Source organism: Balaenoptera musculus, chromosome 4, assembly GCF_009873245.2.
Source record: "Balaenoptera musculus isolate JJ_BM4_2016_0621 chromosome 4, mBalMus1.pri.v3, whole genome shotgun sequence".
NCBI lineage: Eukaryota > Metazoa > Chordata > Mammalia > Artiodactyla > Balaenopteridae > Balaenoptera > Balaenoptera musculus.
Genome location: NC_045788.1, coordinates 49,654,931 through 49,680,224, shown reverse-complemented (window position 1 = coordinate 49,680,224; position 25,294 = coordinate 49,654,931). Strand labels below are relative to the sequence as shown.

The 25,294-nt window shown below is 40.3% G+C and overlaps 1 protein-coding gene across 6 annotated transcripts in view; it reads left to right on the top strand.

Annotated features, from left to right (window-relative positions):
• Nucleotides 1–25,294, top strand: part of PLD1 (phospholipase D1) — a 212,905-nt gene that overhangs the window by 69,744 nt on the left and 117,867 nt on the right. For 3 of the 6 annotated variants that reach the window (XM_036850657.1, XM_036850658.1, XM_036850656.1), the window contains exons 2-3: nt 23,729–23,893; nt 24,137–24,264. In XM_036850657.1, coding sequence (XP_036706552.1) covers nt 23,734–23,893; nt 24,137–24,264 — 288 coding nt within the window. In that variant the 5' untranslated portion in view covers nt 23,729–23,733. Of the gene's footprint in view, nt 1–16,153; nt 16,176–16,688; nt 16,833–23,728; nt 23,894–24,136; nt 24,265–25,294 lie in introns of those variants that run through there. The other 3 variants (XM_036850660.1, XM_036850655.1, XM_036850659.1) reach the window with 2 other exon arrangements.

The following is a 25,294-nucleotide window of genomic DNA, read 5'->3' as shown; positions in this document are numbered from 1 at the left end:
AGGATAGGTTTTTGTTTTGTTTTGTATCAGCCGGATTGTTTTGCTTGGTTAGGTGAAACGGAGATCAGAGACTGGGCATAGTTAATTTCTATTCTGGTGGATCATATTCTGAGCATACACCTGCCTTCCACTTTGGTATCTACCTTTTGAAGTGATTTCAAAAGGATTCTGTCTTTGCACGAACTAACTTGTTTTTCTAAGAGACTAAAAAAATTACACTCTGCTTCTTTCCCAACAAGCACCCAGCACAAACGCATGTGTGCTTATGAGGTGCTGAGTATTGCCACTTTTCATCTATCTTTTGTACCTTTCTTTCGAACCCTGTCTTGAAAAGGAAATCATCACTGATCCAGAATTTGTCTTTTCTTTATCTAATTGTTTCTCTAGTTGTTGAGACTTGCATGCTTTTTCTGAGCTTATAATAGTTCTCTTTGTGATACATACTTTTGTAATTTCTTAGAAAGATACTAGTTTGGCAGAAACTTCCCAATGAGACTGTTGTGTTTGTGAAAACATAATAATCTCACTGAGCAGAGTCTTCTGGTAGTGAAAGCAGTGGAATTAAAGCAATATTCAAGGTGGGAATTGACAGATTGCTTTCTCTAAGTGTTTTGACAATGTCTTTTCTTCCCCTGGTCTTTTTGGTTGTAAGTAGTAGTTTGTCTATTTTTGTTATATGTAACAAAAATAAATGTAAAAATGACTTTTGCTGCTTGTTATTCCTCTATAGGATCAAGAAAAACTACCTGCTCTTCCTTTGAGTATTGATATATGTTGATTGATTTGTTACAACTCTGCTTACTATTCCTATGTCTTGGCAGATTTTTTAAAAAGTAGCTTCATTGGGATAAAATTTACAAACCATAATTTTCACCCATTTAAAGTGTACATTTTAAAAGTTTTTAATATTCACAGAGTTGTTTTTGTAGATTCTTACCAGTATATTTTTCTTTTCTCTTTCTACTGTGTGTGTCAACCCCCCTCCATATTACCATACTTTTTTTTTTTTTTTTTTTTAAGAAATTCACGTTCTTTTATTTATTTATTTATTTATTTATGACTGTGTTGAGTCTTCGTTTCTGTGCGAGGGCTTTCTCTAGTTGCGGCAAGTGGGGACCACTCTTCATCGCGGTGCGTGGGCCTCTCACCATCGCGGCCTCTCTTGTTGCGGAGCACAGGCTCCAGACGCGCACGCTCAGTAATTGTGGCTCATGGGCCCAGTTGCTCCGCGGCATGTGGGATCTTCCCAGACCAGGGCTCGAACCCGTGTCCCCTGTATTGGCAGGCAGATTCTCAACCACTGCGCCACCAGGGAAGTCCCATATTACCATACTTTTAATGAATTTGGTTAGTACTGACAGTTTGGGGCAGATATATATGTACAGTAACAAGGAACTTTTAGAAACTACTAACTTAAGGTGCTTCCTGATTACTTTGTGGCTTTTTATTAACTTTATCTTAGTGCTGTTTTAATGATGAATTGATCATCTGTCAACTATGCCCATGCGTCATTAGGCATGGCCTGTTTCTCATCCCTCCTATCCTTCCTTCCCCTAACCCTCACCCTCCACGCACGTCCAGTTTAGCTTGTTTACCTTAAATATTACGTTGTTTCTCAAATGTGGCAGAACTGAACTCCGATGGTTCCACGAAGGCATTACTTTATGTACCTGAGACTCATCTGGAAATCATTGTTGTCTGCAGTAACTTTATAAAGAGAGCAGAGCCAGTATTCCATTTAGCCCAGTATCTTTTTTATTTGGGAAACCACCATTGGTTATCTGGGTAATAAAAAAAATAAGCATCGAAAGTGATGTCACTTATCCTACAAAATCCCATTTTGGGCAGCCCCAAATTATTGTCATTGAATACTTTCTAGCTGCAGGCCTCCAGCATCGAGAGTGGGGAGTGAGAGGTGGTGGATGGGGACTTTGAGATAAAGTCTAAATGCCTTAACATCACCTGCCCTTAACCCTATGCCCAGCTACACTGCACCTTTTTTCATTTCCTCAAACCTGCCATGGTCATGGAGATAAAATATAGTGGCTAGGCTGAAGAGATATTTAGAATTTGACAGGACATATTAATTGGTTGGATATAGAGAGTTAGGGAAAGAGAATTGCTGAGGATGAGTTCCAGGACTCAGTTTATGCAGCTGGGTAGATGGTGTTCCCAATTCATGCAGGAAGGAAACACAGGACAAGGAGATGTCTTGGGATTTGGAAGATGATGAATTCTATTTTGAGAATATTAAGTTCACCCAAAAGGGAAGTTCATAGGTAGCTGGGCATATAGATCTGAAGCTTAGTAAAAAGAATAAGGCTGGAAAGAGTTACTGAGAGCCCAGTAGATACTAGTGACTGGGAATCCAGAGATGGCCCCTGCCTTCAGGGAGCTCCCAGTCTTCCAGGGGAGACAGAGGGCAAGTGGAAAGGAATGTACTCAATGGTGGTATCAGCTGGGAGCCATAGAAACACCAAGGAAAGGAAACAGCAGCATGTATTATAACCATTAGAATGAATGAGATTACCCTGAGAGGTGAGTAGAGTCAGAAAGGAAGATCCTAGGATCCTGAAAAATACTAGCATGTAAATGCTGAGCAGAAGAAGAACAGCCTGAAAGAAATTCCATCTCAGTGGTGAGAGAGAGAGGAGGAAATCTAGAAGAGTGTGGGAACATGAAAGCCAAGAGAAGAGACTCTTAAGAAGAAGGAAGTCAAGCAATGAAAGGTTAAGTGACATAAGAATGGGGAGGGGCCCTTTGGGTTGCACAAAATGCAGGCGGTTAAGAACTGTGGTGAAGACTAGTAGAATGTAGCGGTGGAAGCCAGTTGTGGTGGGCTGAAGAATGAGGGAAGAGTGAAGAAATATAAGAAGCAAGTAGATAACTTTCTTAAGAAGTTGGCCTTGAAAAGGGAGTGAGAGATAGGGTAGCCCAGCTGAGGTTGGGGTCCATAAACACTAGTCCATGCATTTGGATGCTTTTTCCGTACCCATGTTTAGAAAACTTGGGGTAGGGGCCAAGAAGGCAGATAGATGGATTGACCTGGACTGGGCCTTGCCAGGTGACTACAAAAGGACAATGGGGTAAGTGAGTAGAGGTTTTCAGTGAGAGAGGAGTTAGGGTGATGGATCATGTGCCCTCAGCTGGATGAATGGGTGTGAGGCCTGGGAGGGGCTTAGGGGGTGCTAACAGCCTGTGGGAGATGCAGTAGTTGCTGGGTATCAAAGGTGTTCTTGGATAAAAATTGCCTTCACTGCTGTCCCACCAGATAGGATGGTGATTTCCTGGCTTTAATAATGAGTGAATCACAGGACAGGTCTGTAGCCATTTCAGCACGAACCCTAAATCTGAGATGTTCTGCTGGTTTGGCAGGAGGATATGATGCCTAAATCATTTATGTTGACTCATCCCACCAAAGGAAGATAAAAGTGGTGTCTGTGTTGTTCTGTCTATATTACTTCCTTTTCTAGATTTACTTCTTTTGTTAAAATTGGTCAGAATTCATTTCTGTTCCTTCTAGTCAGTAGTTTGGTTAAGCACAAGGCAAGCAGACTAGTTTCCAGATATCAGGTTTCAATGAGGAACGTTTATGTAGTCTTGTATACATCTGAATATGAAGACGGTAGCTCATAGGGAATGGAGAAAGCAGGGAATGTGAAGTTCAAGGGTCATAATTTGAATCTCAGATCTACCACTTACACAGTATGACCCTCATCAGACCTCTTACTCATTTTGGATCATTGCTTCTTCAGCTGAAAAGAGGGTTAAAAATAATACCATTTGCCCTGCAAGATTAGGAAGATCAAATAAGATATATATGTGGAAAATACTTTGTAATCTGGAAAGCTTTATGCACATGTTATTCTCTGTTTTGCCCATACCGTGAGCTATTCCAAGTCTTATATTCATTCATTGCTCATTTGGTCCACAGACAGTTACTGAGAGCTCAGTAGACACTAGGAACTGTGGATCTTGAGATGGCCTCTCCCTTCAGGGAATTGAGAGTCTTCTAGAGGAGACAGAGGCCAAGTGGAAAAGAATGTCTCAACGGACTCACCTAGATGCTGTAGAAGCACTCAGGAGAGGCATCTGAACCAGACGGCAAGGTCAAGGAGGCTTCCTGGAGGAGGTGGCACCTGGGACAAAGAATGAATGACAAGAGTTAATCAGGCAAAGAAGGAAATTGGAGGAAGGCAAACTCCAGAGGGAGCAGCCTGTTGGAAGGCTGAGAGGTCGGAGAGCATGGAGCATGTTTGGTTCAGTCTAGCTGAGCAGGGAAATATAAATCCTTCAAAAGCTTGACTCAAGTCACAGCGAGAGAGAAGTGAGAAGTTGAGTGGAATATCCATGTAACTGAGATGCTTGAGAATATTTTAAGTGGCAATAGGAAAAAACCACGGAAGCAGGAGAGGTTGATAAGGGAGTTGATTAATGGAGGGATGAGAGGAGGGTTGGAAAGAAGCCCAGGTGGGAGACAGGAGAGGTGGGAGGAGGGGCGCTCTTCTGGGGTTTTGGTGGGGAAGGAGGTAAACACACAGGGTGAGGTGGGGCGTAATGAGAGTGTTCTTTTCACGGTGAAGTAAAATACGTGAGGTCATTTTGTTTCCCCAGCACCTATTATGGTGCTCAGCACATTGCAGTTGCTCCATAAATACCCATTGAGTGAATTACATCATCCCGAGCCACTTGAGAAACCCACAAAGCAGCACGCCTGGAAAGCAGGGTGGCTTGCCAGTCTGGCTGGCACACGCTGCCTCTCTCCAGTTCACCGAAATTTGGCAGCCTGTCTTTCACTCTGCCATTTCTGGTTAGCACTGATGCAATCCATGTGCTTCTGACCATCAGGGGTGTCACAGAGTCAGATGTCAGTAGAATAGCTCTGACTGTCCCTTAGTGACATTCATGGGAGTGGCAGTTTCTTGAGTGAGGACCAAACTAGTTCATTCCCTGTGAGGCTGGCAGCTGGTCCACACCTACTGAGCGGAGTCTGCCTGCAGCTGAGACGATAGTGGTTTATCCTGCCTGTCAGGTCGTACTCCTTACACACTTCGACGTGGTCCAGAGCTGCATTATAAGGAACGAATCTGCCCTGGAAACAGACTTGTGTGAGCATGCAGGGCATGAAGGAGGCCTGAGTTCTAGTGTCATCTCTGCTTCCTGTGTGGGATCCCGGGCCTCTTCTTCTCAGTGCATCAAAGAGGTGGAACCAAATGATTACCTAGATCCTGACGTGTACTAGGTGTCACTGAGCAGGTTTTGTACCCATCAGTTTCATCAGTCTAAAGATTGTATCCTCATTTCTTACCCAGTGTCTGTTATCAAATACATGCGGCATACAGGTTTATTGAATTGGATTGCATTAGCTTCTGTTTTTTCTCAGACACACACACACACACACACACACACTCACTTATGCACACCCAGAGTAAAATAGTGCCCACTGATGGTGCAGTTCACTGTGTTCATTTAATTCATTTCTTCTCAACAAATGCTGAAGATATGAGACAGATCAGACTTGACTTCTTTCAGAGATGGCAAGGAGCTTAAAGCCCCTGAAATAGAGAGGTCAGAAGAATTAGGAGGCTGTATCCAGGCCCAGGGAAGAAAGAGGGCTGTGATCACATAGTGAAACTAGCCATGGGGCTGTGATTGGAGAGGCTGGACACAAGTGTAACACATTGTCAGTCTGGGTTCCCAAGGAGCTCACAGCTCAGTAAGAGTGAAAGAAATGCGAACAGATAACTTCACTTTAGCAAAAAAATGCTGGGTTTGTATGATGGAGACCAAAGGAATGACAAATACACGGAGTTTTCTACTCCCACAGTTTGTTTGGCATTGCGTAAACATGTCTGTTACTAGGTTTTACATTTTTACTTCACTTGGCTGGAGTGTCAGTGTTTGGTGAGTGACATGCCTTTCTTATTAATGATACTAATAGTAAGAGTAATATTTATAATATTGACTGTATTAAGTAGTATCTTACTTTGTGTCAAATACTGGGTTAATTACTTTATATGCACTATTCTACCATCCTATTAAGTAAGATTAGCCCCGTTTTACAGATGAGAAAACTGAGGCTCAGAGAGACTCAAGCAATGTAAGTAAAGCAATGTAGTTACAAGACTAATAAGGGGGACTTCCCTGGTGGTCCAGTGGTTAAGACTCCACGCTCCCAATGCAGGAGGCCGGGGTTCAATCCCTGGTCAGGGAACTAGATCCCGCTTGCTGCAACTAAGAGCCTGCATGCCGCAACTAAAGATCCCACGTACCTCAGAGTGCCACAACTGAGACCCAGCGTGGCCAAATAAGTAAATATTTTTTAAAAAAAGAAAGACTAATAAAGAGCAGAACCAGGATTAAGGGCCCATGTTCTTAACCCAGGTGGGCACTCAGGGTCTGTACCTTGGTTGCAGGTAAGCCAAAAGAGTGAGTGAGGATAGATTGGAGGCTGAAGATGGGGATCTTGTGACAGGGTGAACCCAATGGATTCAAAGTTCTCACCTAACTTTTAATTGACTCGCATTTTTTACTCAGCAAAGAGTTTAGGGTGCTTACAGTTTACATCTGTGGGAATGATCCAGCTTCCTGTCCCCAGTGTCACAGAAGAAATGAGGCATGCCCCTAAACCTCTGAGATGCAAGTGCCACCAAACACTTAGAAACCAAGTACTGGGAAGCTGAGTCAAGACAGATGGTTACCTCTGTCTTCTGGGGATGGGTGGGGAGAGCCAGGAGAGTTCTAGTAAAAGGCAATGTGGAAGGTCTCCTCAGGCAGAGAAGTGGAGGAGGTGGGTATTTAAATGACAGGAGAAGATGCATGGGTGGGAGAAGGGCCAAGGCCACATGTACAGGTTGGTGTGTAATTATAAATCAGACACCCATATGACCACTACTCAGGTCAAGAAACAGACCCGTGCCAGCCACGCCAGAAGCTGCTTCCACGTGCCCCGTCTCAGTGCCAACCCCGTGATTCCCAGAGCAATCGCTATCTTTGTGTTTCTTCATAGTTTTATCACCTGAGTGTCATCCCTAGACAGTAAAGTTTAATCATGCCTATTTTATTATTTTTCTATTTGATATGTATTTTGAGCCACCTTTAATCTACAGATTCTCTTGTATCCTTTTCCGTATAATTTTTTTGTTGAAGACCCCAGGGCTTTTGACTTGGAGAGTTGCCCACAATCTGGATTTTGCTGATTGCAACCTCATGGTACAGTTCAGTGTGTCCCTCTGCCTTCTGCATGTCCTGTAAATTGGCAGTTGCGTCCAGAGGTCTTCTGATCAGATGAAGCCTCAGTCCCTAGGACCTGTTAGACTAGGCAGGAGTGAATGAATGGAACTGGAGTAGGAGGTTGGGCTGTAAAGGCATTTTGAGGTCAGATCAGAAAGTGCCTTGAGTGCTGTCATAGTGAGCTTGAGCTGTGGTGTGTGTTTGTGTAGGTGGCAGGGAGTGAGGAGACTCGAGGAGGCCAACTTTGTAGGTTTTTGAGTCAAGGAACAACATCTTCACAAGTACCCTTTCCAGCCACATATCTATATAGGAATGACTGTTGGTCATGTTGTTAAAAGGGTGAACTAATGAGTGTGAAATCTTGAAATAATATGCAGATGGTTGGTTATCATTTTCTGTAATACTATGATATAAGGTTGATATAAGGAAATAAGAATTTCCTATAAATAGGAATCCCTATTTCCTAATAGGGAATAGTAAGTTCATAGTATACATACTTTTTCGAGGAGCATTATAAATATTATAAGACTAGGTCTAGGGAGAAACATGGATCTTAAGTCAAGAGGTGTAAAAGGAACAAATCTAAGAAAGTTGTCTGTTGAAAGAGAGGGAGATATTACCTATTCTGCTTAAGAAATCTTAATTTCTTAAGATTCTTAAGTATTTCTAAAAGAAATACTTTTTCCAAATGGCTTATCAAAAACTGCTACCACCAGTAGAATTTAAATAGGGCAGTGGACCCACAAGTATTATTTCTTAGAGTTTTGAGGAACTTCTTGACTTCATTATTCACCTTGTTTTACTTTCAAATAGTAAGAAGGCCAGTTTATAATAACAGCAACTCACATGTACATAGCACGACTTTGGGCCAAATGTTATTTTTAGCATTTTATGTGTTGACTGATTTAATCCTCAGAACAATCCAGTGTGGTAGGCATTACTACTCTCTCCATTTTCTAGACTGGGAGAGTGAAGCACTGAGAGGGTACGTTACTCATGTAGGTTTACACAGCTGGTAAGTGATAGAATGGAGATTCAAACTCAGGTAGTCATATGACTCCACGACACTGTCTCAGCTAGAATCCAGGTGGTAGCTGGGCCAGTGACTCAGGTGTTTTCCTAATAGGAAGGCTCCTCCATATCTGTTTTCAGTCTGAAGTACCTGTTCTCTTGTCATTTCGCTGGGACTCATGTTTGAGCCCTGGCCCACTGCACACTGTCGCTGAATGACCGGGCACAGCGCCTCTGTTCTCTTGAGTCTCAGTTCACTCACCTCTGCTGTGGAGGTGAAAGTAATGCCTCCTGGGGACTTCCCTGGTGGTCCAGCAGTTAAGACTCCGCACATCCAATGCAGGGGGCCCAAGTTCTATCCCTGGTCAGGGAACTAGATCCCGCATGCTGCGACTAAGACTTGGTGCAGCCAAATAAATAAATAATTTTTTTTTTAATTGCAAAAGAAAAAAAAAAAGAAAAGGAAAGAATGCCTCCTGTCTAGGGTATTCTGAAGCTCAAATGAGATCAAGTCTAGGAGAATGTGTTAAAAGAAGGAAAAGGCTATATGTTGGTTATAATTTTAATAATTATTATTATCTGTACTTATATATTTTTGAAGAACTTGTGAAATGAGTTTCACTATATTTTAAATGCTTAGATTCTTAGAATAAATAAAGGTACTACCTAATTTGGAGAGTTAGATACCCGGTGCTGAGGAGGGGAAATTTTCAAATAAATTTATTAAGGCTTTCTTGTTTTAAAAGTTTAATTGAAGCAATTTTAATAGCTCCTCCAGGAAGGAAAACTCAAACAGAACTTCAGTTTTGATGACTGTTTTTCCCTTACCTGAGCATCACTACCATTAGTAGTGGACACCCCAACTTTATAGACAAGAGCCATGGAGCATCAAGGCCCTATTTGGAAGGTTAATTTAGTTGTCTCAAAAGAGGTCAAGCTTGGGGCTTCCCTGGTGGCACAGTGGTTGCGAGTCTGCCTGCCAATGCAGGGGACACAGATTCGAGCCCTGGTCTGGGAAGATCCCACATGCCGCGGAGCAACTGGGCCCGTGAGCCACAACTACTGAGCCTGCGCGTCTGGAGCCTGTGCTCCGCAACAAGAGAGGCCGCGATAGTGAGAGGCCCGCGCATCGCGATGAAGAGTGGCCCCCGCTCTCCGCAACTGGAGAAAGCCCTAGCACAGAAACGAAGACCCAACACAGCCATAAATTTAAAAAAAAAACAAAAAAAAAAACAAAAAACTAGTGATTTAGTTTAAAAAAAAAAAAGTCAAGCTTACTTTCAGTTCCAATATGGGCCTATTTAACTGCATGTTTTTACTGAATGTTGAACTAATCCCTAAGCATGCCAACAATTGGGGATGATAACGGTTGACTGTAAGGGGAATCAGGTTGAAGTCTACAAATATGCTTTCCATGGGTGGGTGAGGGACAGTGGGGGACAAAACAGTTCAAAGTGTTTTGCATATTGCCCTGTTAGTGGGTCACAAGTATTGGCTGAATTTAGAAAGAATAGTGAATTTTCTTTGTTTGCAAGGAATGCGAAAATCATTAACCATGATTGGATTTAAGGATATTAGCAAAGTGTCACATTTTGCAGCTTTTTTTTTTTTTTTTTTTTTGTTTTAAATGAAATATTTCAAAAATAGAGAGGAATATTTAGGGGAAAAAACCCTATGTACCTATAACACCCAGACTGAAAGAAATGTTACTGATATATTAAGTCCTCTTTGTACCCCGTCCTAATTGCATAATTAGAGGGTACCCACCCTCTTTCCATAAAGGTAACCACGCTTCTGAAGTTGTCGTATATTATTTCCTTGATTACTTTTTCTGTCATACTTCTACATATGTTTATGTTAATAGACAACGTACAGGATTGTTTTCTTTGTTTTTTTAATTCTAAATACAAACTGTAAGCTGACTTTTTTTTCACCAAACTTTGTGTTGAGATTTATTCATGTTGATACATGTAGTTCTGATGCACTTACTTTCTCTGCTGTATAGTATCTTATTAAAAATATAATGCAATTATCCATTCTCTGATGAATGAACATTTTGATTGTCGAGTTTCCTTTACTATGAACACTGCCTCAGTGCCCATTCATATATGTTTTCTTATACTCCCATGGATGAGTTCTTTGTGAATATACTTAGAGGAAGAATTGCTGGGCAGTAGGTTATACCATCTTCAAGTTTATTAGATACTACCAAATTGCTTTCCAAAAGGTTATTTCAATTCATACTTCTACCAAGGAGTGAATGAGAGGTCTAGTACCTTACCAATACATTTTAATTTCAGACTTGCAAAAATTTTACTAATCCAATGGATTTGAAAAAGTATCTTATTGTTGTTTTAATATTACTTCCCTGATTACTGGAAAGGTTGAGAATGTTAAAGGTTTACTGGAAATTCAGAATTTATCTTTTGTGAATTGCCTATATATTGCCAGGCCTATTTTCTATTGTTTTGGATCTTCTTCTTCTATAATTATAATTCCTTATATATTCTATGTGTGTGTTCTCCAGATCTGGGCTTGTCTTTTAATTTTGCCATTTGCCTAGCAATTTTAAATTTTAGTGTAGTTGAATTTATTAACTTTTCCTTTAAGGTTTGTGCTTTTTATGTCTTAAGATTCATCCCAGACCCTGAAGTCATAAAGACATTCTTCTATATTTTATTGCAAAGGTTTACATCTTTATAATACTTTTTATGACTTTAATCCACATGGAAGTTCTTATGGAAACTGTGAGCTAGGGAACTAATTTTATTTTCTATTTCTTTATAAATTTCCAATTATATTTCTTTATGAATTTCCAGTGGTCCCAGCATTGTTTATTGAAGAGTTAATTCTTTCTTCGCTAACTTTTTTTCATGCCAGTTTTATCATACACCAAGAACCCATGTATACATAGGTTTGTTTTGGGTTCTCTGTTTGGTTCTAGTTGTCTGTTTCTGTGCCAGTACTGTACTATTTTAATTTCTCTAGCTTATAATATTCTTGATATCTGGTTGGATAAGACTTACCTGCTTATTCTTAGTTATTTTCTGTTATGAAGTTTGGATCATATTGTCAAGTTCTGTGAGAAATTCTTTGGAATTTGAATTAGTAGATTAGCTTGGGGAAAGCAACATATATTCATTTATTCAGTTCCATATTTATTGAATTTCAGGATGTTGTTTCACTGTCTTATGGACTCTGTTTCTAATGATAGTTTAATGTCATTAATTTGGTTTTTCTGATTATTAACAGGACATTTTTCTCAGGCCGCTTTTAAGATTTTCTTTCTTTATACTTAAGCAGCTTGACTTTAATATCCCTAGGTGTGCTTTTCATTGTATTTATTCCTGCTTGAGATTCACCAAACTTCTTCTGTCTGTAAATTTATTTCTTTCAGCAAATTTTTTTTATTGAAGTATAGTTGGTTTACAATGATGTGCCAGTCTCTGCTGTACAGTGAAGTGACTCAGTTTTACACACATACACATTCTTTTTTTTAATATCCTTTTCCATTATGGTTTATCCCAGGAGACTGGATATAGTTCCCTGTGCTCTACAGTGGGACCTTGCTGTTCATCCATTCTAAATGTAGTAGTTTGCATCTACCAACCCCAAATTCCCAGTCCATCCCTCTCCCTCCCGCTCTCCCTGTTGGCAACCACAAGTCTGATCTCTATGTTTGTCTTTCACCAAATTTGATAACTTTTTTAGCCATTATTTCAACCTTTTTTTCCCTGTCTCATTTTCTCTCTGGAACTCAAATTACGTGAATGTTAGATCTTTTGATATCATCACATAGGTCACTGAGGCTCTGTTCGTCTTTTAGAAATCTTTCTACCCCTTTATTTGTTCTTTACTTTGGATAATTTCTATGGATCTGTCTTCAAGTTCACTGACTCTTTCTGTCATTGCCATTTTGATGTTAAGCCCATCCAGTGAATTTTCCTTTTTTTCTGCTGAGATTTTCTACTTGCTCATTCATCAAAAACATATTTTCCTTTACATCCTTGAGCATGTTATAATATTTGCCTTAAAATCTTTGTCAGTTAGTTTCTACATCTCAGGATGGGCCTCCATTGATGGACTTTTCTCCTCAGAATGGATCACATTTTCCTGTCTCTTCTATGTCAAATAAGTTTAGATGATATTGTAATGGATATATTCTAGAGACTTTGGATTCAGTTATGTTCTATTCAAGAGTTCACTTATTTGTTTGTTTTAGGAGGCGCTTAACTTGGTTGGACTCATACTTCAGACTCTATATTTCCTGTGGTGGGCAGTAGCAAAAATCTCTGCTGAAGTCATTTTAGTACTATCTGAGTGCTTTGGAGTGTACCCCATTCCTACATGGTTCAAGGATCAGCCTAAGCAGAACTTGGTGCTCCCTTTGTGTGGCTCTCTCCTTTCCAGGATTTCCCAATTTACTTTTAAGCTGTTGTAATTGCCACTGAAACTGTTTCCTGGGTCTTCAAGCCAGTACAATTATGGATTTTCTTTCTGAGTTTTAGGCACCCCACTTGGCATGGACTAGGTGTGCCCTGAGACAAAAACAGTGCCATTACTTTCTTCCAAATGTTGATTCCTTTCCAGTTTCTGCTTGCTTTTGATTGTTCTTCAGTCAGCTATTTTATACATTTTGTCCAGAATTTATAGTCATGATCTGTGGGATGGCTGACCTTATAGGACCTACACCTCTATTACTGAAAGCTGGAAGTTGTGATCCCAGATAATTTTTATATCAAGTTTCTTATTTTGTGGCTTCCACAGTTTCATGCAGTTTCTTTCCAGAGCTGCTGGGTATACTTCTTCGAGTCTCTTTGAAACAAGATTGTGCAGCTCTTTGAGGCTCCGTGTTTTTGTAGAAGTCTCACTTTTAGGCCCCTGCCTCCCATAGTCCTGGGATCATGTCTCCTAACAGTCACCTGGGGACAGAAAAGTAATCCCAGACCCTTTATCCACGATCAAAACCCTTTGGGCAAAGCTGATATTGATACTATGTATAAAATAGATAACTAATGAGAACCTACTGTAGAGCACAGGGTATGCTACTCAGTGCTCTGTGGTGACCTAAATGGGAAGGAAATCCAAAAAAGAGGGGATATGTGTATACGTATAGCTGATTCACTTTGCTGTACAGCAGAAACTAACATAGCATTGTAAAGCAACCATACTTCAGTAAAAATTTAAAAAAAAAAAAAGCCCTTTGGGTCCCTTTAGCTTTAGTTCTAGTATACCCACCTGACTTTATTTCTTTACTCTTGGAAGCTGGAAGCATTCCCTCATTATTGTTTTTGTTGCTGCTACCTCTGTTTTTATCCTTGACTAAGTATTTTCAAAAAATGATTACAGTTTTTTCAGCAGTTCCATGTTTGTAGTGGGAAATGGGCACCTGCATTAGCTTAATCCATTTTGTTTTCAGACATTTGCAGCAGTGTTTTCTATAGTGGGAAACAAATAGACCACCCCCAGAATACTACTCTGCTAACTGCTGTACTCAAGAGGGGACTGAGTTCTGATATTGATACATGGACTTTGGACAGAGGACTTGTAGCTCTTAGAATAGCTAACAGTGTAGAAGGAACTGACATGATTTCAACATCTACTATAGCCCAAGCTCTAAGCTACTCACTTTATATCACTTAAATTCTTACAATTCCTTACTTTAATAGTATTGCCTCCACTTTACACATTAGAACAGAGACTTTAAAGAGCTGTAAGTAACTTGTTTCAGCATAAAGAGAATCAGAATTCAAGCTGTTTGACTCACAAATCACATACCTTCCATGGTACTCTGCTGTCTCAACAAATTTTTTTGGTAATTATATAGATGAGTAAAAAATTCAGATTTTGCTGTGTTTACCAGCAGTCAAGGCAAAATTTGAGAGCTCTTTGGCACTGGAGCAATGTCTGGAGTTTACACATGTATGTTTGCCAGCTACATTCTTTTCATAGGTGAAATTCATGGGTTATCAGTGAACATACTTTCCGTGCTGCCTAAACTCACACTAATGGAGGTTGTTTGCCAATTCCTTTGGAGGACAGTGAAAAACAGGAATCATAGAATTTTACACAGCTGGACAGAATTTTAATGATAAAGTCTATATGTGAGAACACAGTTTCTTCTAGTTAAATGGGATGGCCATCATAAGATGCGAAGAACAGTTTTAAGAAAAAAAGAAGCAAGAGTAGAAATGATTATATTAAAACCCTTGAATTAATATCTGTAAATTCTTTTTCTTTATAAATTTATTTATTTATTTATTTTTGGCTGCGTTGGGTCTTCATTGCTGTACATGGGCTTTCTCTAGTTGTGGGGAGCAGGGGCTACTCTTCGTTGCGGTGCGTGGGCTTCTCACTGCGGTGGCTTCTCTTGTTGTGGAGCACAGGCTCTAGGTGCGCAGGCTTCAGTAGTTGTGACACACAGACTCAGTAGTTGTGGCTCGCGAGCTCTAGAGCGCAGGCTCAGTAGTTGTGGCGCACCGGCTTAGTTGCTCCGCAGCACATGGGATCTTCCCGGACCAGGGCTCGAACCCCGTCCTCTGCTTTGGCAGGCAGATTCTTAACCACTGCGCCACCAGGGAAATCCTATCTATAGATTCTTGATCAACATGTGTTCTTATCAAAAGCAACATTGTGCTCAATAAAAAGATCTTTATTTACTATTCTGAGCCAGTGAAAGAAATTTTTTCTTTAAGTCATTTTAATAGAGGTTATCCTGGAAAAATATTTATCTTGTTCATATATTGCTCACCTACTGAATCATTGGTGTTCTAAATCTCCCTTAGTAAGAAAAATGTTTCTATCACTTAGCATAATTTGTTAGCCAGAATAAAGAGTGTTTCTATAAATTTAAGTGCAGTTAGCTTCCTCTCCTAAAGACCCATCACGATGCATGCATATTCTATTCTTGGCCATAAAAAATTGAGTACTCATTTAACACTGAAGGATATTATTTTTAGAAGTCTGATTGCAGTGTATAGCAATGTTAGTTATCTTCCTTTTTTTTATTTTTATTTTTTTTAACATCTTTATTGGAGTACAATTGCTTTAGAATGGTGTGTTAGTTTCTGCTGTATAACAAAGTGAATCAGCTATATGTATACATATATCCCCATATCCCCTCCCTCTTGTGTCTCCCTCCTGCCCTCCCTATCCCACCCCTCTAGGTGGTCACAAAGCACCGAGCTGATCTCCCTGTGCTATGCAGCTGCTATCCCGCTAGCTATCTATTTTACATTTGGTAGTATACATAAGTCCATGCCACTCTCTCACTTCGTCTCAGCTTACCCTTCCCCCTACCCTATCTTTCTTTTCATAAAGAAGAATTTTTCCTTTGGGATCCTTATTGGATTTAAGTCAATTTAGTGGCTGTACAAAGTCTCTCACTCATCATATCTAATAAACTTATTAACAAACTTTGGGGTCAAGAGGGCCCTTCTTATCTTTTCTCTTCAGTACAAATGTTGATATGTGCATTGTGATCTGTAGAGGCAGGAAGAAATCTTACTTAGATATTGGTTGAGAATCATCACCTAAAATACCCTTTGCATTTGGGCTAGGTTTTAATTTCCTGGTTGGGGTTGCTTAGAATGTGTTGTTTTCTCTGACATTTAGTGGTGCTGAAAGAGGAGATTTCCTTACAATAATGTATTTGTTGTAAAGTCCTAAACACAGATAGTTGCTTGTTAATTTCAGTTTTAAATGAGGAAACTGACTACTAAAGTCCAGGTTAGTATGGCAAAAATAGGAGCAAACCAGGCTGACTGCCATCAGATTGCTGTGTGACCTTGAGCAAGTCACTTAAGCTGTCTGTGTCCTCAGTTTCCTTGTCTATAAAAAAGGGGATAAAAATAGCACCCTCTCCAAAGGGCCTTTGTGAGGGCAGATTGAGTTAATGCATGCAAAGCACCTGTATCACTGCCTGGAACATGGTAAGCACTATTCAAGTTTACTTTTTATTATTACCATTACTATTACTTTTTATTATTACTATTAACTTCAGCACAAAATGGACTTCTGCAAGAGGGGAGATGGCTCAGTGGTTCATGCTGGTTTTAACACTGTCCGAGCCCACGTTTCCTGGATAATAGAACCTGAGCTAAGGTAGGCTTTACTGAGAGCAGCAAGAGGGAGGGGAGAAGAGAAGAGAGGCAGGAAAGCATGGGTGGTGGTGCATTACCTGGCCGGCCAAAAATCAGACAGTGGCTTGGTCGCACAGGACAGCTTCCAGATTGGCTGTGTGGGACCAGTGTGCTCAGCACAGGCAGGTGAGGAGAGGGGACAGGGGTACGTCTTCCATGCTCACAGGTCGTGTGGCTTGATTCCCCACGCTCCCCTCGCCCCCCTCTTTCTCCCTCCCCCCGACACACGCACACAACTCCTGAGGAAGCCAGGTTCCAGCCCCTGGTGCTGAACTTCCTCAGAAGCCTCAGGGTGAGCCAGTCCTTCTGTCAGTCTGGCCAGAGGTGGGTGGGGCTGGGTTGCTGGAGCCGTGAGAGCTCCTGCTGGGTCGCACCCTGGACACTGTGCTGAAGCCCTGCCCTCAGCCAGGAGGAAGCCAAGATGGTTTGGTGGCATTAGGAGAAGAGGTGAGAGTGGCGGCGATGGGGGGTCTCTGCTGAGCCAGCGGCAGAGGCCAGGGGGCCTTCCGGGGGCAGCCCGTGCGCTGGGACCAGCCCCACCACTCACAGCTGTGTAGCCTCAGTAAGCTGCTGTGGCTCCGTGTCTTTGATTCTAAATGAGATTGTCCTGAGGATTAGAAGTGATACATGTAATGTGCCTTCAGTGCTTGGCTCAGAGTAGGTATTCAATAAATGACATAATATTTTCCTATCCATTCATATTTGAAACAGACATCAGTTTCTCTTAACACTTGTGTTTGCCTCTGGAAATGAAATATCTGTTTGAATTCGAAGATATGACTGAGATGAGCTAGAAGAAGCTGATACTGTTGCAAAGAGGGTAATATTTAACCCTAGAACACGTCAAGGGAAATGACTAAGAAAGCTTATGGCAGAGAACAGAGGCCATCCAAGGAGGTCAAAGGATTTAGAGAAAATCATGAGAACTGAGAAATGATTTTCATGCTAAAAATTGCTTTTGTAATTGTAGATTCGGCTTTATTTTTAGCTAGGGGAAGACAGAGAGCATGATTTCCAACTCCTGTTCTGTGGACACAGGGAGTCCAGTTTATTTAGCACTGTCGTCTCCAATCTCGACACCCCAAGGAGAAAAGCAGAGTCAGTGCTAGGCCAAATGGGGGCTTTGGTGTGAAACCAAGAAAGAAGGATGAGAAAGTGGGAGATTGCTGGGCTCTCGGGGCTTCAAGACCAAATTAGATATGAAGCTCAAAAGGACGGTAGTGTTTGGGAATTAAACGTCTATCTCTTGGAACCATATAAGTAATAGCAAGTCTGTCCTGTTTGCATTTTACGGAGGAGAAACCCTGGAGGCTGTTAGTTGCCCAGGTTACGCTGATAATAAGGAAAGAATGAACTTAGGTCATCTGACCCGTCCTCTACACCGATGACATTTAATTATCTATTCAAGGCTCATGATAAGCCCTCCAGCGATATTTGTGGAACCGATGTTCTCTTTAAAAAATTCAAAGATCCAAGTAAACATTGAGTCGGTTTTTTTTTCTGATATGTTACTTTCTCAAAATATATAAACTGGAATGTAAAATATGATAATATCATTTACTTTATTCAAAGTCAGCTGAACTCCAAAAATAATTATCCAAGGCTTACTATGTCACTGGAGATTGAGTTTAGTACTTGAAAACACATTTATGATTTTTGCATTTCAGGGAACATCAAATCAGTTCTGTACAAATCACTGCTGTATAATATGTTTGGGGGAGGTTATGTAGTATGGATCTGCCAATTAATTTCATCAAAATGAAAAATGGGAAGACAAGAAATTCCCATGACTCAGTTTGGTTTTAAATGATCTAATTATAATTCATTTCATATTCATACATTATGATTTTTGGTTTAGAAATCCATTGCATTTATTTCCCTTGGTAAACAAACATCACATATTGAAAAAAATATGGGGGAAACTTTCTAACTTATGTTAGAAAGGGAAGCAAGAAGTAAACATCACAGTCATCTTCACAAAATGAAAGTTGAGGGGTTTTTTTTGTTATTATTGTTCCTTTTTGAATTGTTTTATTCTAAGACTATGTGAAGTAAGAAGTAAAAGTGTCCATCCCTCCTGCCACCCCCAGTTCCACCTCTGGCTGGTTAAAGAGCTGGACTTTGGAGTCAGATCAAGCAGGGTCAGGTCCAACTCTATCACTTCTAGCCATGTGGCCCTGGACAAGTTGCCCACCCTCTCTAAACCTCTCATCTTGAAAATGGAGGTAACAGTAAGACCCAGCTCCTAAGGTTGTTGTGAGGAGTCAATGAGATCATGCGATTAATCTCTTTGTATAGTGCCTGGCAGATAGTACATATGCAGCAAATATTAGCTAATGTTAATGTTTATTTTAATGTTAATAGTTATAGCTGATATTATTATTCTTGTATTTTGGCTAAGGCAATGTTTATGCATGTATCTGGGAAGGAAAATATCTGCTCCCTTTGATGTTCTGCTTCCCAATCATGTTGAAAATTAAGATCGGAAGAAAATTCTAAATTTCTCTGATTTCACCAGTAAATAACTGGAGGTAATTAAATATTCCCTGCAAAGAATTTTAATTCTAGTATTTAACCCCAGGGAAAAAAAAGAGTATTTACTTCCCGGATACAGATGCAAATAGAAATAAAACACAGCTGCTGTTATCGCTCCATGGGCACCATCTCTACTTGGTACCAAAAGAGATAATGATCTTGCAGTATAATTTTATAAGGAGGTAGCAAAATCAATTACGCTATCTCAAGCGTAAACACTGAAGGGCCTTATCCCATTGCTGGTTAAGATAGGCTGTAACTGTGACAGCTGCTCACCGACCATTATAGATTATTTTAGATGAAAGAAAACATGGACTAATAAATTATGATTTGACAACATGAGAGTGTTGGTGGCCTTACAGCTTCATATTCAAGAATGCAACCAGCAATACACTTGTTGGATGAAAAGTCAACACAAAGCCACCATGCACTCAAGTGAAGGCAGTGATGGACAAATAATTTGGTTCATTTCCCATTAATAAAAAATGGTAAGGTCTTCACAAAAGCATAAACAAATCTGCAAAGCCTTTGGGTCAACTGAAATTCCATGTAACCTTATAAAATATTATGAACCATAAAAATAAAAGGCTAAGATAAAGTTTAGGATGCTGTCAGGATATGTTGTTTCCGTAATTGTAATGACAGTGGGGCCAGTAGGATACCTTCAAAGGGATCTATTGTTATGGAACTTCAACTTCATATAAATGATCAATTTATAGACTTCCAAGCCCACGAAATAAAATCAATAATTACGAACCTCTATAACCAAGTCCATGAGATTTCAGAGCCAGACAAATCTGCTTTATAAATTCAACATTGACACAACTGGAGTGATCTTGGATAAGTTATTTAACTAAATAATCAAAGTTTTGAATACAGATAATTCAGAATAATCATAAATACCAAGTAGAATCATTGTGGGTACTAAATAACATAACTGAGCTCAAATGGTGCTTAGCACATAGTAAACACTTGAGGATAAATGATAAGAGGATTCCTTTCTGTTTCTTTTCTCACTCTTCCTTAAGCTTTTCACAAATTTATATCCTTCTGTTCTCCTGATCTGAAATAGGATTTTTTTTTAGCTTGATCCAATGACTCTGTACTATTTATTCCAATTAGCTTGCAATGTGTAAATTACTCTGTTCTCTGTATATCTTAAATTCAACATGCATTTTTAAAAAAATATTTATTTATTTATTTATTTATTTATTTATTTATTTATTTATTTATTTATTTTTGGATGTGTTGGGTCTTCACTTCTGTGCGAGGGCTTTCTCTAGTTGTGGCAAGTGGGGGCCACTCTTCATCGCGGTGCACGGGCCTCTCACTATCGCGGCCTCTCTTGTTGCGGAGCACAGGCTCCAGACGCGCAGGCTCAGTAATTGTGGCTCACGGGCCTAGTTGCTCCACGGCATGTGGGATCTTCCCAGACCAGGGCTCGAACCCGTGTGCCCAGCATTAGCAGGCAGATTCTCAATCACTGCGCCACCAGGGAAGCCCCAACATGCATTTTTAACATTAACACTCAGTCCAAAAGGAAAGTCATTTGGAGTAACCCTTGTTTTCCTTTGCTATGCTGAGAAAGTTAACTGAGTTAGCCATTAGACTGTTTAATCAATGGAAAATACCTAACATCTTGACAAATTCACAAGTAGCAATGACATGATGTAATTTCTTACTTGTTTTTCCTTGTTTCATTTCCTCTAAGTTTTTCATTACCTTATTTTAAATAAAGTAAACCCTGGCTCACAGTTGGGATCTAATAAGTATTTGTTGAACTGAGAGGGAAGGAAATAAATGTTTTAATTATGGCAATGGCTCCATGAGAATGAATCCATAAATATGAATTCATATGAAAAACTACTTCAGTTAATTTCTTGGGATAGGAGAAGGGTTAAATTGATTACATTATAAGGGGAAGCTAAACAATTCATAGCATCTTTTATTTACATTTAGTATTTTAGTGTTAAAGGGACCCTAGAGATGAAATGGCTCAGCCTCCTTAATTTATAGAGGAGGAAACCAGAGCCCTGAGTTTAAACGGCTGAGCTGCAAGAATTCATTTCTTTTTCTTTGCATTTGAGTCAGCTTCTAAAGGGACTTGCTCAAGGGCACTGGTTTTACTAAAACTTCCATCTATTCTAGGGGCACTTACATATCTACAAAAAATATACGGAAGATAAAGACCATGGTTAAGAACATCATCTTTTGGGTCAGAGAGACCTGGTTTCAAATCCCTTCTCCATCACTTACTAGTTATGTGACCTTGGGCAGATTGTCCAAAGTATTCATCAAATTACCTGATCTCTCCATGCTTCAGTTTCTTTATCTATAAAGAGGGGATGACAAGCCCTGTCTTCTTCAAAATGGATATAACAAACCTTCATAGATTTATTTATTTATTGCACTATTTATTTATTTATTTACTTACTTACTTACTTATGGCTGTGTTGGGTCTTCGTCTCTGTGCGAGGGCTTTCTCTAGTTGCGGCAAGTGGGGGCCACTCTTCATCGCGGTGCGCAGGCCTCTCACTGTCGCGGCCTCTCTTGTTGCGGAGCACAGGCTTCAGACGCACAGGCTCAGTAATTGTGGCTCACGGGCCTAGTTGCTCCGCGGCATGTGGGATCTTCCCAGACCAGGGCTCAAACCTGTGTCCCCTGCATTGGCAGGCAGATTCTCAACCACTGCGCCACCAGGGAAGCCCCATAGATTTATTATTGATGATAAATGTGATAAAGTATATAAAGGTCTATCACCAAGCCAGGTGATAGTAAGCAATCAGTACACATTAGCTGTTATAAAATGAATTAGAAGTGAGAGAGAAAGTTGAAGGGAAGTGATATAGGCGAGGCTAGTCCTATATTTTGCTAAGAGGAGGCCACAAATTTGGCTCCAAGCTTCCTTAGAGCCAACATGGGGGAGGAAACGTGATTGACTATACAGTTCACAGAGAAGTTAGACATATTGATTTTACATGCCTGGCCAAACCAGAACCTCCCTCCTCTACTCCCATCTTTGTATTTCCATACAATTTCTCTTTCTACCACACATGTTAGTATAGGTTTGAGAGACTTGTTGAGTTACAATAGGGCTCCCCAAGTCTGCCCAAACTCTCTCCTAGCATTTCTCACAGAGACCAGCCCACCCCTGCTTCTTGATAGCACCTGTAGGAGAGAACCCAGCTAAGTGTCTTCCGCTCAGCACATGCCATTCTCAGGAAGGCCAAGACCGTGGAGGAGTCCAGGGATGAATTTGGGGTCGTGTAGCTTATCTCCATCACCTACATCAGGCACTCCTTAATCGCGGGAACCAGTGTCTTTACATATTCACTCATTCCATCTCACAGTGAGTAGGTGGTGGATGCTCTGTAAATGTTTGTGATTTGCAGTAATAAATGAACGTACGTGGAGGAGTTACTGGTACGGAAGCCCTCGCATTTTTGGGTCTGGTTGTAACGGAGAGTTTATTTCAGCCAGTACCGATTTTTCAGCCAACTCCAGTGACAGCGTTCAAGGCTTAAATCTTGGTATTTTAAATGAAAAATAAAATCTCTGTGGACTCTTCTTTCCTGGGTTCTGATGTGCAATGACCTGTGTTATTAAATGTTGGAATGAAATAGAACCAGTTTTCCTAAAAAAGGAGAGAAGTGTAGTTCTTGCACTTCTGGTATCTTTCAGAATAGGTATACTAATTGGTTACCTTCCAGGACAGGTACGTCACTATAACTCACGTAAAGTCATGGCCAAATCTCATATCTCAAAAAGAAAGTATACGCTTTGCTGGGGATATCACCTATAGGGGAAATGTAGAAAGGTTATGCTACATAAATATACTTTTTAATAAAATCTGCATCTTGAAATTATTGTAAAATACCCTAAATTTTCTGTAGAAAATATTCAAAGTTGCTCATTTTAGCTGGTATTCTTTCTTTCCATGTATTTGTTAGAGTCAAGAATCAATTCCTTTTCTCTGAATAACAATTCCCAAACCAATCTACCTTGAATCTCTCCTCACTTACCCAAGTTAATAAAATCGGATGAAAGATAATATTGGCATTTAGTCAATGTGGTGTGTCTTTTTCTTGCTTGTTTTCTTACTTGAGATACAAGTAAGTATCTCATTCCAATTTAATTTACAAGCTAGGAATCCTTTAAATGTTAAACTGGAAAATAAATTAAAAGGTTGTTTGAGGTAACTGGGGCTCACATAGAGCTAGTTGACTTGTTTCCTTATGCTATACCTAAGCCTGGATTTAAATAGTAAAATAGGGTTTTTGGGTTTTTTAAAAATTAATCTTTATTGGAGTATAGTTGATTTACAATGCTGTGTTAGTTTCAGGTGTTTAGCAAAGTGAATCAGTTATACATATACATATAGCCACTCTTTTTTAGATTCTATTCCCATATAGGTCATTACAGAGTATTGAGTAGAGTTCCCTGTGCTATACAGTAGGTCCTTATTAGTTATCTATTTTATACATAGTAGTGTGTATACGTCAATCCCAATCTCCCAATTTATCCCTTCCCTCCCCTTTTCCCCCTTGGTAGCCATAAGTATGTTTCCTACATCTGTGACTCTATTTCTGTTTTGTAAATGAGTTCATTTGTACCATTTTTTTAGATTCCACATATTAGCAATATCATGTGTTTGTCTTGCTCTGTCTGACTTACTTCACTCAGTGTGACAATCTCTAGGTCCATCCATGTCGCTGCAAATGGCATTATTTCGCTCTTTTTTCTATTTGACCAAAATAATAAGTCTAGTAACCCTTTTCTTCTTTCCTTTGCTTTTACCCTGTCTCAAGCCAACATGTCACTGAAAGAGGAGCCAAGAGTAAATACCTCTGCACTGCAGAAAATCGCTGCTGACATGAGTAATTTGATAGAAAATCTGGACATGCGGGAGCTCCACTTTGAGGGAGAGGAGGTGGACTACGATGTGTCTCCCAGCGATCCCAGGATACAGGAAGGTAAAGGCTGATGGTCTGAGCGAGGAGAAGAGAGTTCATCAGGGTTGCTTGGCAGAGCACAGATTTGAAATAACCAGCAGATGATTGATCATCCTTGCTGATGTCACAACACTGGGCTCATTTTCATTAGCTGTTTTCTTGGTGTCGCACGTTATGATTCTTAAAAAAGATGCCTGTAAAAGGCAAGTTATGCTAATATCATTGTATTCTTGCAATAACTTTGTTTACTTATTTATTTTTTAGTGTATATCCCTTTCTCTGCTATTTATAAGACTCAAGGATTTAAGGAGCCTAATACACAGACGTATCTCTCCGGCTGTCCAATAAAAGTTCAAGTTCTGGAAGTGGAGCGCTTAACATCTACAAAAAGGGTCAGAGCATTTATGGACTCAACTTGTATTTGTCAATATATACGATTTAACACATTGACTTGTATACTCCTTCCTCCTAGCTATGACTATGCTTTCAACTTTCGGTTTGTGTTTTTGTTTATCACTTCTGAGGGCTCATCACCTCTCAAGTTTTTGCATCCTTCTCATTTAGTCTTTATTCTTATACATCTGTTTCCCCATTCTGGAAAATGCTTTTTTAAAAAGGCACTTAAGGCAGATTATAAGTTTAATAAATTGCGAAGTGCCTCTCCTAGTCCTCCTCTCTCGCCAGTTTTCTGTTCAATGTGGACTCATGAGGCATTGCTCTTCCACCTAGAATGCCAGATATAAGCCAAGGAAAAGTTTAGCTTTCCTAATGCTTGTTCAGCAAGAAAATAATGATACTACCTGACTCTTGAAAGAAACAAAGCCAGGAGGCTGCACTGGCCAGTGCCATTGCCCAGAAGTGCTGCCGAGAGAATTCTGCTGGCATACTCTGCCGCTCTGACTTGTTCCTAGCACCATCCCTTAAGCTTCACTCATGTTTTCTCTTTAAGCTCTGGAAAGGCATTGGGAGTAGAGTTTTCATCAAGCAAACCTGCATTCTTTTGAAGGGGGTTGGACTAGGAGAAGCTGTTAGGGTAGCTGCGTTTGCTGTGTTACTGACTGGATTTCACACTTGTCAAGTCTGAGGGTAGAGAACATTGATGCAGGCTGGTGGCCTTTGTCCGTTCGGGTTAAGCTCTGACCCCGGCAGAGTAAGGCCGCCATTGGCTCCTGCCTCGGGGGAAGTGTAGAATAATCTTTCTGCCGAGGGGCAGGCTCTGGAGGGTGGCACGTGCTGCCCGCTTCCTGATGATTTTGCCTCGCGCTCTGTCCTGACCTACCTGTGCATATCCCGACTCCTGGTTTACAGCCACCTCGGTATTCAGCTTTCCTTCAGGCTCTTCCTATGAGTTGGGTCCATATCTCCCTGATGCACCACTGAACACAACCTACCAAGAAATGTCTCTAAAATGACCTTTGCCTT